This window comes from Tachysurus vachellii, chromosome 25, assembly GCF_030014155.1.
Source record: "Tachysurus vachellii isolate PV-2020 chromosome 25, HZAU_Pvac_v1, whole genome shotgun sequence".
Lineage (NCBI taxonomy): Eukaryota > Metazoa > Chordata > Actinopteri > Siluriformes > Bagridae > Tachysurus > Tachysurus vachellii.
The window spans coordinates 7045482-7060672 of record NC_083484.1 but is presented as its reverse complement, the minus strand read 5'-3'; the positions used below and the strand labels follow the sequence as shown (position 1 = coordinate 7060672).

General features: G+C 35.8%; 1 protein-coding gene across 1 annotated transcript; it reads right to left on the bottom strand.

Moving 5' to 3' along the window:
- Positions 1-2173: 2173 nt before the first annotated feature.
- Positions 2174-10487, bottom strand: cxcl32b.1 (chemokine (C-X-C motif) ligand 32b, duplicate 1). Its single transcript, XM_060862172.1, has 5 exons — positions 10338-10487; positions 10097-10205; positions 9612-9763; positions 3153-3273; positions 2174-2916 (listed from the first exon to the last, which is right to left on the bottom strand). The coding sequence occupies exons 1-5, from the start codon at positions 10393-10395 to the stop codon at positions 2730-2732; spliced, it is 627 nt and encodes a 208-aa protein (XP_060718155.1). The 5' UTR covers positions 10396-10487; the 3' UTR covers positions 2174-2729.
- Positions 10488-15191: the final 4704 nt, after the last annotated feature.

The following is a 15191-nucleotide window of genomic DNA, read 5'->3' as shown; positions in this document are numbered from 1 at the left end:
TATGGCCCCCCCCCAACCCACACACACGCACACACACATACACATTATTATTATTATTATTTTAATTACACACACATACACATTTGCACGTTACTGGAGTACAACTTATTGCATGTTTAAACTGTTATCACAGAGGGTTGATGTTGATTTCTTCTTTTTACAGTCAATTAGCATCATCTAGTGGCCATTTCTACAGAAATATTTGAGGTTTATTAGTAGGACAAGTTTATAGACTTGACAGATGATGTTATAGTACATAAGTTATAGTACAAAATAATGATCAATAAATGATACACACACACACATACACATACACACACACATACACACACACACACACATATATATATATATATACTCTTTGGGATCCACTTTTGTCAGCTGAGAACAGAAAGCTGTCTTCATTGGGCACCAAAGCTGTTGAAACAGTTGAAGATTGGAAAAAACCTAAAACTACACAGATGGTAGCATCAGAATTTGTTTCCAATAACATAAATCATTGAACCTGGACATTGTGTCAACAGTTCACATTATTGAAAGTGATGTAATGATGTGGGGAATGTTTTATTGTGCTTGTTTAAACTAATAAATTATTAAATGTCACAATCTACCTTAATATTGCTGCTGACCGTTCATAGCTAAAATCTGTCCATCTTCTAATGGTTAATTCCATTAGATAGTTACATGATAATGCACCATGTTGTCACATATAACTTCTTGTATATAAACTGTCTTTAGAACTTCCTTATAAGGGCCTCTGTATAACCCCGGCTCAAATGAGGAACTTCTTTTTCTGTCAGCTTGCGAAAGACTTCTAAAAAAAAGAAAAAGCTAAATTTTTCCACAACGAATATAACATGTTCTAAGTAAGGAAATCTTTCCTGATTTAGTTATTTTACATGTAAACTAATCATGAGTGTCTAAAGACCCAAAGGTTTCGAGGTAGAATCAAGTTTAAAACAAAGAGCAACAGTTAACCATAAAGTAAACAAACTACCATTAAACTACTATTAACCCTTAAGGTCTTTAAAATTTAAACTACTTTGATTTGATTGAAGTAGATATTTTAAGGTATTGTTTAATTATTATTATTATTATATCACACGAGACAAAATGTGATTAGCAAGAAAAGGACATGGTTGATATGCTAGAAACTCCACACTGTATTATACAATAGCAAACGAGCACACAATGCTGTTAACACAATTGGTCTAATGCTCACACAGAGCACTCACTGTCACATACACAGAAAGTGTGAGAAAACTGAGCCTATGTATATGGGTATGTATAGATAATTGTGTGTGTGAGAGAGTTTATATGCGTCACACAGAAAAAACAACAGTTTGATGGTTTGTGTATATATATATTTTTTCTTTTCTTTTTTTTTTTTAAGCCTTATCAGAACACCAGCTTAATTGTGAGAGTTCACACAGACAGCCCCCCTGTAACAAACACAAAGCCTTCTTCACTCAGCTGGTTTTCCTGACCGTTAACTCCATGTGCGTCCTTTTGTATGAACAGAGACACACGTACACACTACACAGGTACACAGTTTATTTGTCGCGCTGCTGTTTTTGTTTCACACTCTAGCAGTTAGTAGTTAGCAGTTAGTCCTGTGCTACTCCACAACGGCGGCGACCCGCTGAACTAAAATAGTCCGAAAATAAACACTTATTATAGGTGTTTACAACATTTCTTACTCCAAGTTTTAGGGGTGCTGAGCTCCTTTTTAGGGGTGCTATAAAGGGGCTAACCTCGCCCATGATATATATACCTGAATAGCAGTATGTACAGTAAAAAAAAAAAAAAAAAGTAACTCACTTAAAAAGTTCTTACTTTACATAAATAGAGAATACATTTGTGACTGCTGAACTATATACAGTATTGCAAAATATATATAGGATAACAACAATTAATATACTGCATATACATTCTATATAGACTTTAATGACATTTTATGGGGACTAATAGTGTCACATTCACTCCTGTAGTTACAAGAATAGAACTGGTCCTGATCCCAGTTTGCTGCCTAGTGGATAAATGATATAAAATTCAAGATTGTTTTTCTGTTTCAGTTAATTCTAGTCCTTCTACTTAATGGAATGGAAATGAACATAACTAATAAACATACCATATGATTTTTAATAATAGCGTTTGACAAAAAAATTGACGATGGGGTTATTTTAATATTTTATGTCTGCACATAAAAACAACATTTTTTACATAAGAAAGAGGAAAAAATTCAAGTCTTATAAGTGTGAATAATCACCATTAAAAGGGTAAAAAGGAAATCTGCATTTTCCGCATCAAGACAATTCATATTGTGTCAATTATGTTGTCCTAATCAAATTGATAAAAGCAAAAAAATTATATTATAAAAAAAATGTCATCATAAAAATTTAACAATTCATTCAACCTAACATAAAATATATGATTTATATTTAAATATACAATTAGGAATAACATATTTATATATTAGTCAAAGATCCAAAAAGAAAAAACATTACATTACATACATGAACTACATGATCTATATAGAGAATATAGAGAAAAAATGTCATAAGACATAAAGGACTACATATAAACAGATGAGTAAAAAAATAAAAAAGTGATATTAATTTTTAAAATTAACATTTAACTAAATAAGCTTTGGCAGGTCAAACTTAGTAGTATAGTCCAATATTTTAAAAGGCCACAGATCAACCTATTCAGATGATTGTCAGCAACATCTAGTTTATATTTCCTATCCCCTGTTTTTGTTTCCTCTTTCCCCTTTTCCCTCCCCTCCCTGCCTTTTTGTCCTTTGGTTTCCTTTTTTGGATTTCACAAGAGTCGGTTCCCTTCATAACAACATGTTTAGTAACCCAATCTGCCGTCGAATCATAGCACAGCGTCCGGCCTTTATGCGTCTTGATACTGAAGCAAAAGAACACAACAAGAAAAACAGAAACAAATGATCAGTCTCTAAGCATCATTTAACATAACACGCAAATCAATATGTTCAAAAAAAGCTGTCGATCAAAAAGGTATCAAAAGTCTTGAATGACTTTCTTTCTTTCTTTGAGTTTCCAGTAAAGGCAGTAAAGCCAGTAAATGTGTGTATGTGATTAATGGTGATAGGACGTCCTCATTTACTGGGTTCGAGCACTCACATGATTGCATCAAAGGGGCAATGTCCTGCTTTCTGGACTTTACAATCCACAACATGTTTCACGTGTAGTCCATTAATTGAAGGATTGTTTTTCAAGCAGCAAACACTGCTCCAAGTCATTGCTACAGGAAACACATATTTTAAATGTTAGTTCAGAAACTAAAGCTTTTTTGTTTGTAATACAGCTGAACATGATGAACTGATTCTCATACTCAGGCTTTGTATATTTCTGTTGTATCTGCTGGGATGAAGTGAGACACATACCGTAGCTCTTACCTTCACTACCACAGAGGCAGGATACCGTGCAGAAAAAAGTGCATAAAGAAAGTTCATTGTAAAGACATTGCTGTTTGGAGAGTTTCTGGTTAACACGACACATTTTACACCTCAGAACTTGCTTTCATTTCCATTTTATTTACACACTCAGCCCCCAACCCACAATTTGGTCAGAGAAAAAACAAAGGCGTGTATAGAACTGTGGTTTAGAAAGAATACACACTACTGTTTGTCACAGTGTATCTGAAAGGAAAATATGACCTATGTGTCATTTGCCATTATGGACCACAATAGCCATTAGTATGGGGGCATATATTTAACGATCAATCATACCCGGTACTTCAGACTGCAGAATTTGACCACTGGAAAGTTCCAGAAATGTTCCTGCAAGTAGATATTTTTCCGGCAGGTACATTTTAAAGTATATATATTTATATATAGTTTATAGTTTATAGTATATATATATATAGTTTATAATATATATATATATATATATATATATATATATATATATATATATATATATATATATATATATAGTTTATAATATATATATATATATACATATCAGTGGTCTAATTGGCTCAAGAATAGATCATCAAAAAATCCAAAAGAGCATTATCTACTTATATCTTATAAGTAGATATCAAGATATAAGTAGATATCTTATATCAAGTAGATGATGTAAGAATTAACAGTGTGTGTGTGTGTGTGTGTGTGTGTGTGTGTATAGACAGGGTACATATGCAAATATTCATATTGTACAAGCATACATACAGACAGACATGGATAAAAATACAGAAATTAACCTGAGTTCAGGATTAGACAGGGCGTGTATAGAACTGGTTTAGAAAGAATCTGTCCACACAGCACTGCTACTGTGTGTCAGTGCATCTGAAAGGAAAATATGACCTATGTGTCATTTGCCATTATGGACAACAATAGCCATTTGTATGGGGGCATATATTTAACAATCAATCATACCCGGTACTGCAGACTGCAGAATATGACCACTGGAAAGTTCCAGAAATGTTCCTACAAGTATATTTTTTCCCGACAGGTACATTTTAAAATGTATAGGAGTGTGTATATATAAGTAGATGGTGTAAGAATTAACAATGTGTGTGTGTGTGTGTGTGTGTGTGTGTGTGTGTGTATAGACATATGCAAATATTCATAATTTACAAGCATACATACACACAGACATGGATAAATATACAGAAATTAACCTGAGTTCAGGATTAAATCTAGACCCTGTGTGGCATCAACACTACATGCTGAGCACAACATGCTGTCCAGGAATATTATATAATGCTGTAATGCTAACTGAGCAATTTACAGTGCTGTCACAAACACCCAAAGAGAAAGAGAAACTGCAAATGTGGTTGTTTCACATATCTGATACACAGAGTAAAGTCAAGAAAGTGCAAAACACAAAATGTGATGAAAAACCTGTGATGTGATGACAGGTTTTGGATATTGAACTCAACTTTATACATTTTGAAAGATAAAACGTATAGTACTCTATTGACTTGAATACTTTTTAGTTGAAACATAGGTTTTGTCTCACCTTTTTCATTGTCTGGAAATGTTTTGCAGAATTTTAACAAGTTATCTAAAACTGTAGTTATGACTATTAATGAAAATCATCAGAGGCAAACATATCACATTATATCATGAAAGTCCTTCATTGAGATATGATTAAGGTCCAGTTGTCTATTAAACATTATAGGACAATTATTATTCTACTAGTTTATTCATTCATTCATTCATCTTCTACCGCTTATCCGAACTACCTCGGGTCACGGGGAGCCTGTGCCTATCTCAGGCTTCATTGGGCATCAAGGCAGGATACACCCTGGATGGAGTGCCAACCCATCGCAGGGCACACACACACACACTCATTCACTCACGCAATCACACACCTACCATGCATGTCTTTGGACCGGGGGAGGAAACCGGAGTACCCGGAGGAAACCCCCGAGGCACGGGGAGAACATGCAAACTCCACACACACAAGGTGGAGGCGGGAATCGAACCCCGACCCTGGAGGTGTGAGGCAAATGTGCTAACCACTAAGCCACCGTGCCCCCCACATTCTACTAGTTGACCAGTTAAAATCAGTTTAGCTTAATTCAACTAGTTAACTAGTTTTTGCCTAAAACTAAAAAACTAAAAACTAAAAAACTAGTTTTTGCCTAGTTTTTTTTGCCTAAAAACTAGTTAACTATATAACTATATAACTATATATATATAACTATATAACTAGTTAACTAGTTTTTGTCTAAAAACAGGTCTTGAATCAGTCTGTGTTTAGTAATTCAGGACAATCTGATTCAGAACATTGATATTTTAGGCCATTTTTTTATTGCTCAGAAATACAGAATGTATTAAAATAAAAATAAAATATGTATTTTTTTATTCATTATTTATTATTGTGTGCAGATTTAAAAAACAACCTATCAGACATTATCAACCAGCAAGAAAAAATGAATTCTTTTAAAACCACTGCTAAGACTGCTATAAAATGAAACAGAACACTGTTGGCTTTTATTTATTTTTACCTTTACATACTGTATTAACTCTATTAACCCCAATGCCAAAATAAATACGATGTTGACTGAGCACTGATATACGTGCCTCACTCATTCCTTGGGCAGTCACGATATGGTTTTCACTATCAGTATGGAAAGTAACCACTTGGACCACCCACTCAATTCATACAACCAAGAGCAGCCTACACTTTCTCACTCAATCAATGAGAAAATCTTTTTACTTACCTCCCCCATTCAAAGTTAAATAGTTTAGTCATGAGTTATGTCAACTCCAAATTTACAGCAACACTTTTCTTTAAATCAAGAATGACCCTGACACTTACAGCTAGGATTCTTACAACACACTTATAACACTGCTTGACGTTATAGTATACAACTGTAGGGTCCCTTCTGAATCTGCCTGCAATCAAGATTCCTCATGAAGTCCCGGGGAGTATTTTCTTGCCTCTGGTTTGCTAATTCAGAATAAATCTATATTTATATTTAGATATATGTAAAGCTATTTGGTGTCCATTGTTAAAAGTGATGTGTGAATACAATTCTAATCGGAATGAATTAATCTCAACAAAAAGAGGAATTAGGATTTTAGCATTCATTTATCTTTATAAACTGTTATATCCTGGTCAGAGGCATTGAAGGTCCAGGGCATATCCTGGGCACACTAAGCATGAGGCAGAAACCAAGCCTTTTAGAATAGCCAAATAAAATGATTCAAACTGATTTTAGGAGATGGAAGGAATCTTAGGATCTGGAACGAAACCCACAGAGACACAGAGTGAACATGCAAAAGGCGGTAACTATAATACAAGATTAGGGTCAAATCAGGGACGCTGAAGCTTTGAAGAGGTAAAACTACCCACACACTGGGCACACACACACCCACACACACACACACAATGCACCAACTGAATGCAAGTTTAACTGAGTGATTCAGTGTGCTGTAAATAAGATTACAGAGACAACTGCCAGACAGATGATTCAGACTTCTACACCAAGCAATGGTGGGGAGTTTTAATCAGAATTAACCATTGATCCTTCCGGTCTTCCTCACCTACTCATATTCGTTAAGCTATCATGAATGGAACTCTAAGGGTGACTACACATGGTCTACCAACATGTCAGCCATGTCAGGTATAATAATACTAATGAATGGCTTTCTATAAAATTATTAAGACACAATTACATCAATCTGTGTATTATGTCATACTATTTTAAAATAGTGTTTTCTCTTTAACTCAATTAAATATACAGTAGATCTCTTAATGAGAGTTGTTTATCAGGATCGGAATGGTGACGGACCCAGCTATTAAAAAGGTTTAAGAGCTTTTACTAATGACTTAGTTATTAGAGTCAGTGTGATATGAAGCTTCAAATGGGATTTTTCAAATACTTATTTTATATTAATACTTGTTTATTTCCTTGGGGTCCTATGTTAGGATCCCGCACCTTCACCATAACAGCCAGGGTTCGATTCCCAGGCAGGAAACCGACCCACTCAGTTCCGATCTCAAGTGCAGGTCAAATTTATGGTTGTGTCAGAAAGGGTATATGGAGTAATACCTGTGCCAATCTGATTGGATGGTTCTATGTGGTGACCCAAACAGAGAGCAACCACAGGACAACAACAACAACAACTTGTTTATATCTTTGCATTAGAAATACTATTTGCGTTAGAAAATGTTGCAGGTATTTACAAGTGACATGTTAGATTTCCATCAGTAGAAGGTGGGAGTAGGATTTAAAAAAAAAATATTGCCAACATCTTTACACTGAATCATAAAAGTTATATGAAAGTTTCAATTTTCCATTGATGCAAAAGTTACCAGAAATAAGCAAAGACTTTTTCCAGCGTAGTCTTGCACAATATAAGACTGCAGCATTGACTTCATCTAGTCTAAAATTTTTACAGCCCAAAAAAGTACCTTTTGTCTAAGTCCTTTACTTTCTGGCTGCACTTCTTTGTCATCCACCTTGCAATTTTTTCCACTGCTAGTTGACAGACACTCACAGCAGTGACGAGTGAATGCTTTGCTCAACTGATAGATCTAGTCTATACTGCCACTAGTGCACAGTTATGTCAGTATGCTATTATTTCTCATCCTCCAGATCACTCTTCTGCTCGCTACTGGACTGCTATATAGAATGATATTTATGTGAGATTGCCATGAATCATTTCAGTAAGATTGTCTAAAGATTAAAAAGTATATGCCCAGATGATTCTTTACAGTTTTTCTTTCTTATGTCTAATATAAGTAAGTATATTAAGTATATTAGTGCTTGTTATTCATATTAATCATTAGTTGATGCATTAATGATCTTAAAACGGTCATCAGGCTCAAAGAAAAAACTGATACCCATTTCAGAGGTGCTAAAGAAAGAAATTTTCACTATGAGTATGGAAAATAACCGGTCTCCCACTCACTTTATACAGTGACTACCCACAGAACAGCCCACACTTTCTCACCAAAACAATGAGCAGCTCCTTTTGCTTACCTGCCTTTTACTCTACAAGACAAGCGAATTAATGCAAACTGAGATGTTGCCTAATTTCTCAATGTCATTATCTGTGCTACGGTTCACAATAACTTTTATTTCTCGCTTTTGTTTATTCTGTTTATGTATTACATATCGTGTCATCTGCATGGAAGATTCAAAATAGAAATTCGGCTGTCGAAATACACTCACCACTTTATTAGGAACACTGCACTGTAGAGATATCTAAACAGCTGATCATGTGCCAGCAAGAAAATTCAAGACCTTCAGAATTAATAAAAGATCTGATCTCTGGGACTTTGATTGTGGCATAGATGCTGGGACCATATGGGCTCTCAAAACAAAACATTTATTCATGCTGAGATGCTTTTCTGCTCAACGTAGAAACTTTTGATATATTTATTCTTTAATTATTTTTATTTTTTTCCATCGATATACCCTCTTAGATTTCCTAAGGTTTTGGGTACAGCTTCCCTGCGCTTCAGCTGCCCTGTCCTGCCCGGAGTTCAGCTACTGTCACACATCACTTAAATAATCGTCTTGTTCAACACAAACATCGCCTTTTATGAACACAACATGTACAATGTACATCTGATTATTTTGTCATGAATATGCATCAGATGAGACATAGCATGAAAACCAGGATGTGTGCATTGTGGGTTTGCTAGGGAACTCCCCATTGTACTAATCAATGCCTCCATCTATGCTAAAGCTTCCATGTGTGAAAACTCTACGCAAAGTGATAATTCTCACACAGACCAAGCTTTTCTCCAAACCTACAGTACACACACACACACACACACACACACAAAGGAACATTCTCACAAAGCACAAAGGAACACATTCACACACACACACCCACACATGCACACACACACACACACACACACACACACACACACACAAACACTAAATAGTACAATGCTGAATTCAGCTGACAATTGCACATTTTAATTCAGAGTAAAAACATTCATTCTTTAAATACATTCAATGCGGAATATAGTGACTACAGTATGTCACTCAGCCTACGCTATCACAGTGACTAAACATTAAAACATTGCAGATAATGATCATGCATAACAGATAAATGATATCCTCATTCTGTTGAATGGTTTAGCTTATGTTGAATGAACCACCTGTTGTAATCACTGTGGGCTCAGAAGCAGTAGACATGGCACTTGCTGTAGTAGAAACAGTCCTCCTTTTGTCATCTACAAACTGCATGGCTTTAATAACCCAAGGCTTATTTGGATCTGCACAGACCGTACGTCCTTTCACCGTTGTGAGCCTTTAAATGCACAAAAGGAAAAATAAAATAAAAAATTAGTTAACATATTACATGGAAATTTTATTTTAGGTGAAAGTAACATATAAGTCTTTTAGCTCCTGACTCATTTGTACTTATCAATATGAAAGCATACGATTTAGTAACTATGATGAGCTACCCAGTAACTCCATTAAGTCTGCACATTGAGTATAAGTAAAGAACCGAAGATACAATTAACTATTGCTATTACAGATGCTATTAGCTATTCAAACATCATTAATAATATAAAACAAGTCAAGTGCTTTCTTTCTACACAGTGTATAAATTCATAAACATAGAAGAAAGCATACTTACACGGCAGCTGTGATGTCACAGAGGCCTGATTTCTGCAGATAGTAACTTTTTGTTCTCTGAACAGGAACAATTTTACTTGATATCTTGATGCAGACACATGGATTAAGTGCTGTTCGGACAAAAACAAAGAAAGGGAAAAAAATGAGAAAATATTGTCACAAATAATTGAGTTTCATCAGAATAGAAAAAAGAAGGAAGAATAAAAGGACAGAAAAAAATGAACCACTGTTAATCTCCTTACATTGGCAGACGGTGGCTGTGAGCAGCACAGCAAACAGACACAACAGTGCAGTTCTCATCTCTTCACCCGTACCAGACCGATCAGTGAGACTCAATAAAGACCACCGAGTATTAATTTATACATCAAGGGGACAGGAAAAAATGCTTCAGAGCTTCCTACCACAGTCACCCCTAGCAACCTCATTGCCCCCCCACTCTCCCCCCACCCCACACACACATGTCGACTCTAAGATACAGAAGCTTGTCAGATGTCACTTCATTGGAACATTAGCAAATGGTTTGTTTTATCAGCCCAACTTTCTGATAGTATCTTTTGCATGTGTGTATATGGTTTCACTATGAACATGACACTGACTCGGACTGACAAGACTGACTCTGACTCTGACTGACATTTAAAAAGAATTGTCAGACAGTTTGACAGTCAGACAGTCTGACAGTTTTGCCCTTGTGGGGACATTAGACCAGTATTCACAAGGAAAACAAAAACGGAAAGCAAATTCTTTGTATTTCAAAAATAAATAATCCCAAAATACTACATTTTGGTTACTTGGGTTAAGTTTATGATTGGTTACATTTAAGTGTAGATGATTATTAACTATAATAATAATTATATCAGTGGAAAATCCTAAGGCACGTATTGTCAGATAAATGAGTATTGTGCGTGTGTTTGCGTGTGTGTGTGTGGTTTGTGTTTTTCCACTTGACCATTTCTCTGAAACAATACATTATTCATAGGTGTGTTCAAAATGGAAAGTACCCAGCTGTACTCAGATGTATATAATAGACAGATCTATAATGTGTAGTTTTTTGAAACAGGTATGAATATAATTAACCTGTGTACAATTGTAAGCATTCTGAAGCAGAGCTAGAGGAGGGAGGTTTCCTGTTACTGGCTGTGGTTGTAGTTGTGTAGGGGCTGCAAGATGACAGTAGTCATGTGGTCACTTGCACTACACACAGGAAATGCACACGGGGCTGGTGACGGATAGAAGATATTTCCAGGTATAGGGCCTTGCTGTTCTAATAATCTTACCTCTGTACAATGTAATACAAAATTCTTAGAAATACTAAAATACCTGTTTTCCTTGATTACTGCATGTCGTATTATTCAGTCGTTCTGTTATAGATTAAGAAGTGAAACTTTTTCAGCCCTTTTCACAAAATTAAAGAGACAAAAAAAAAAATTGTTTATTTTTGGAGAAATTTTCAAAAATATATCCTATCCAAAAGGCACAATGTATCACTGTATGTTGTGTCAGTTATTACAAGATTACATTGTGTAAACGTTTTAGGCTCTTAATAATGAAGGAGATTTGTACAAATTGTATTTGTGTCAAATTAACACTATATATATATGTCATCCTACTTATTTCTATTAGCAAAAAGGATGGCTGAGGTTTGAAATCCTTATTTTATACTGTATACACCTTTTTACAGTGCCTTTCAAAAGTATTCATACCCACTGAACTTTTTCACATTTTGACACGTTACAATCACAAACAAAAATGTATTTTATTAGGATTTTATGTGATAGACCAATACAAAGTGGCACATAATTGTGAAGTGGAAGGAAAATGATAAATGGTGTCCAAATTTTTTTTACAAATAGATATCTGAAAAGTGTGTGTATTCAGCCCCACTGACTCAATACTCAATACTGTAGAACCACCTTTTGCTGCAATTACAGCTGCAAGTCTTTTGGGGTATGTCACACATACCCCAAAATGGGGTATGTCACACATGTATGGGGTATGTCACACATTTTTTCCCCATTCTTCTTTGCAAAATAGCTCAAGCTCAGTCAGATTGGATGGCGAGTGTCTGTGAACAGTGATTTTCAAGTCTCGCCACAGATTCTCAATTGGATTTAGGTCTGGATTTTGACTGGACCATTCTAACACATGGATATGCTTTAATCTAAACCACTCCATTGTAGCTCTGGCTGTATGTTTAGGGTCATTGTCTTGTTGGAAGGTGAACCTCCGCCCCAGTCTCAAGTCTTTTGCAGACTTTAACAGGTTTTCATCTAAGATTGCCCTGTATTTGGCTCCATCCATCTTACCATCAACTCTGACCAGCTTCCCTGTCCCTGCTGAAGTAAAGCATCCCTACACCATGTTTCATGGTGGGGATGGTGTGTTCAGGGTGATGTGCAGTGTTAGGTTTCCGCCACACATAACGTTTTGAATTTAGGCCAAAAAGTTTGGTCTCATCTGACCAGAGCACCTTCTTCCACATGCTTGCTGTGTCCCCCACATGGCTTGTCGCAAACTGCAAACGGGATTTCTTATGGCTTATTTTCAACAATGGCTTTCTTCTTTCCACTCCTCCATAAAGACCAGATTTGTGGAGTGCACGACTAATAGTTGTCCTGTGGACAGATTCTCCCACCTGATCACCTGAGAGTTACCATGGGCCTCTTGTGCCATACTCTTTCCTTTTACGGATGATGTATTGTACAGTGCTCCGTGAGATGTTCAAGGCTTGAGATATTAATTTATAACCTAACCTTGCTTTAAACTTCTCCACAACTTTATCCCTGACCTGTCTGGTGTGTTCTTTAATGTTCTCTAACACACTTCTGAGGGCTTTACAGAACAGCTGTATTTATACTGAGATTAAATTACACACAGGTGTATTGTACTTACTAATTAGGTGACTTCTGAAGGCAGTTGGTTTTACTGGGTTTAAGTTAGGGGTATAAGAGTAAAGGGGGCTGAATAAAAATGCACACCACACTTTTCAGATATTTATTTGTAAAATAAATTTGGACAAAATTTATAATTTTCATTCCACTTCACAATTATGTGCCACTTTCTTTTGGTTTATTTCATAAAATCCCAATAAAATACATTTTTCTTGTGGTTGTAACATGTCAAAATGTAGAAAAGTTCAGTGGGCATGAATACTTTTGCAAGGCAGTGTATATATTTGGAGCATCCTGGTGGTCCAGCAGCAGGATAAAATGGGTGGGTTTCAGGAAGGGTATCTGGCATACAAAACCTGTGGCAAATTTACATGTACTTTTACAGCATTTGGCAGAAGGCCTTATCCAGAGTGACATACAAAAGTGCTTTGATGTCTCTATCAATGAATACATTGATACTGGTTCACTAGGTTACAGACTTAAGATACCATCAACCTAAATCTCTGTTGGGAGTGACTTTTTTTTTTTTTTTTTTTTACATAAAACAAACATGGAAAATAATTGCTAGTTTATGTGTTACATAAAGAGGTACTGTAGGTTTGAAGATACCCAGTGACTCAGCTGTTCGGGAATCTAGGGGTAAGTTCATTCTACCACCTTGTTGCCAGAATAGAAAAGAGTCATTGTGTTCATAGGTAGACAGAGACTGAACCAGTCTGAAGCAGCCTGTGTGGATAAAAATGGCTGAATCCTTCTGATGTTGTAGAGAAGAAACCTACTTGAGCATGCCATTAGCAACATGCAAGGACAAGGACAGTTGATTGTCCATGATTAACACAAGGTTGCAAGCAGTGGCCACTTGAGAGACCAGATTGTCGTGTAAGGATATTGCAAGATCCTGACCTGAAGATGATTCACCTTGGATAACCAAGTGTTCAGTTTTAACTGATATTTGAGTCGTCATTTAAGATGATATGTCCAGCAGACATGCTGAGGATATAACTTTGCTAAGAGAATGATTATAGAGAACGAATAGAAAAGGACCAAGTACTGAGCCCTGTGGGACACCAGTGGAGAGTCTGCGTAGACGAGATGTCACTCCCCTCCATGTTACCTGATATGAGCGACCTTCCAGTTAGGAAGTAAACCATTCCCATGATGCTCCATGAATTTCAAGACTCCTGAGGGTGGACAAGAGAGTCTTGTGTTTGTCTGTATCAAATGCAGTCAACAACAACAACTTGTTTATATATATATATATATATATATATATATGTATATATATATATATATATATATATATATATATATATATATATATATATATATATATATATTTATATCTTTAAAAATACTTCCTTTTTTTCTGCCTTTTTTATTTTCTACCTTTCTATTTGTTCCTCTGCCCTAGCTAGTTGACAGACACTCACAGCATTGCTCAACTTATAGATCCAGACTACAACCACTTTTGCATAATTATGTCAATGTTTTATTACTTTTTCTTCTCCAGATCACTTATTCTGCTTTCTGGGAAATGACTGGACTGCTGTTTAGAATAGTGTCACATGGATAGCCTGAAGAATATTGTGGATTGTTTTGGTAAGATAGACTATCAATACACATTCACTCACATACACACACAAACACACATGCCAGGGAACATTCAATAACACAAGGCTGAATCAGCTGGCATAGAAAAATAGATTCTGTGTTTCTCAGCCTGACTACCACAGTTAATAAACATTAAATATATTGCAGGCAATAATAACACAGAACAGATATTCTGATACTCTTAAATGGTTTAGCGTATGCTGTATGAACCACGCACTGTAATCAATGTGCATTCAGAAGCAGTAGACATGGCACTTGCTGTAGTGGAACCAGTCCTCCTTTTGTCATCCACTAATTGCATGGCTTCTTTGGATCTGCACAGACCGTACCTCCTTTCATCGTCGTGAGTCTTTAAAGGCACAAAAATAAAAAAATAAAAAAATTAGCATATGACCAGGAGGCTTTATTTTAGGTGAAAGAGGAAGTAGAATTCTTCAACCTCCTGACTCATTCATACATATTAATCTGAAGGCATACCTTTTAGTGACTGCTATGAGTTAATCAGTAACTAGATTGATACTGATGCGGTGTATAAGTCTGGAACCATAGATGCTATTAACTATTAGTAAGTCTGTTTTTTCTAAATGCATTAATGGC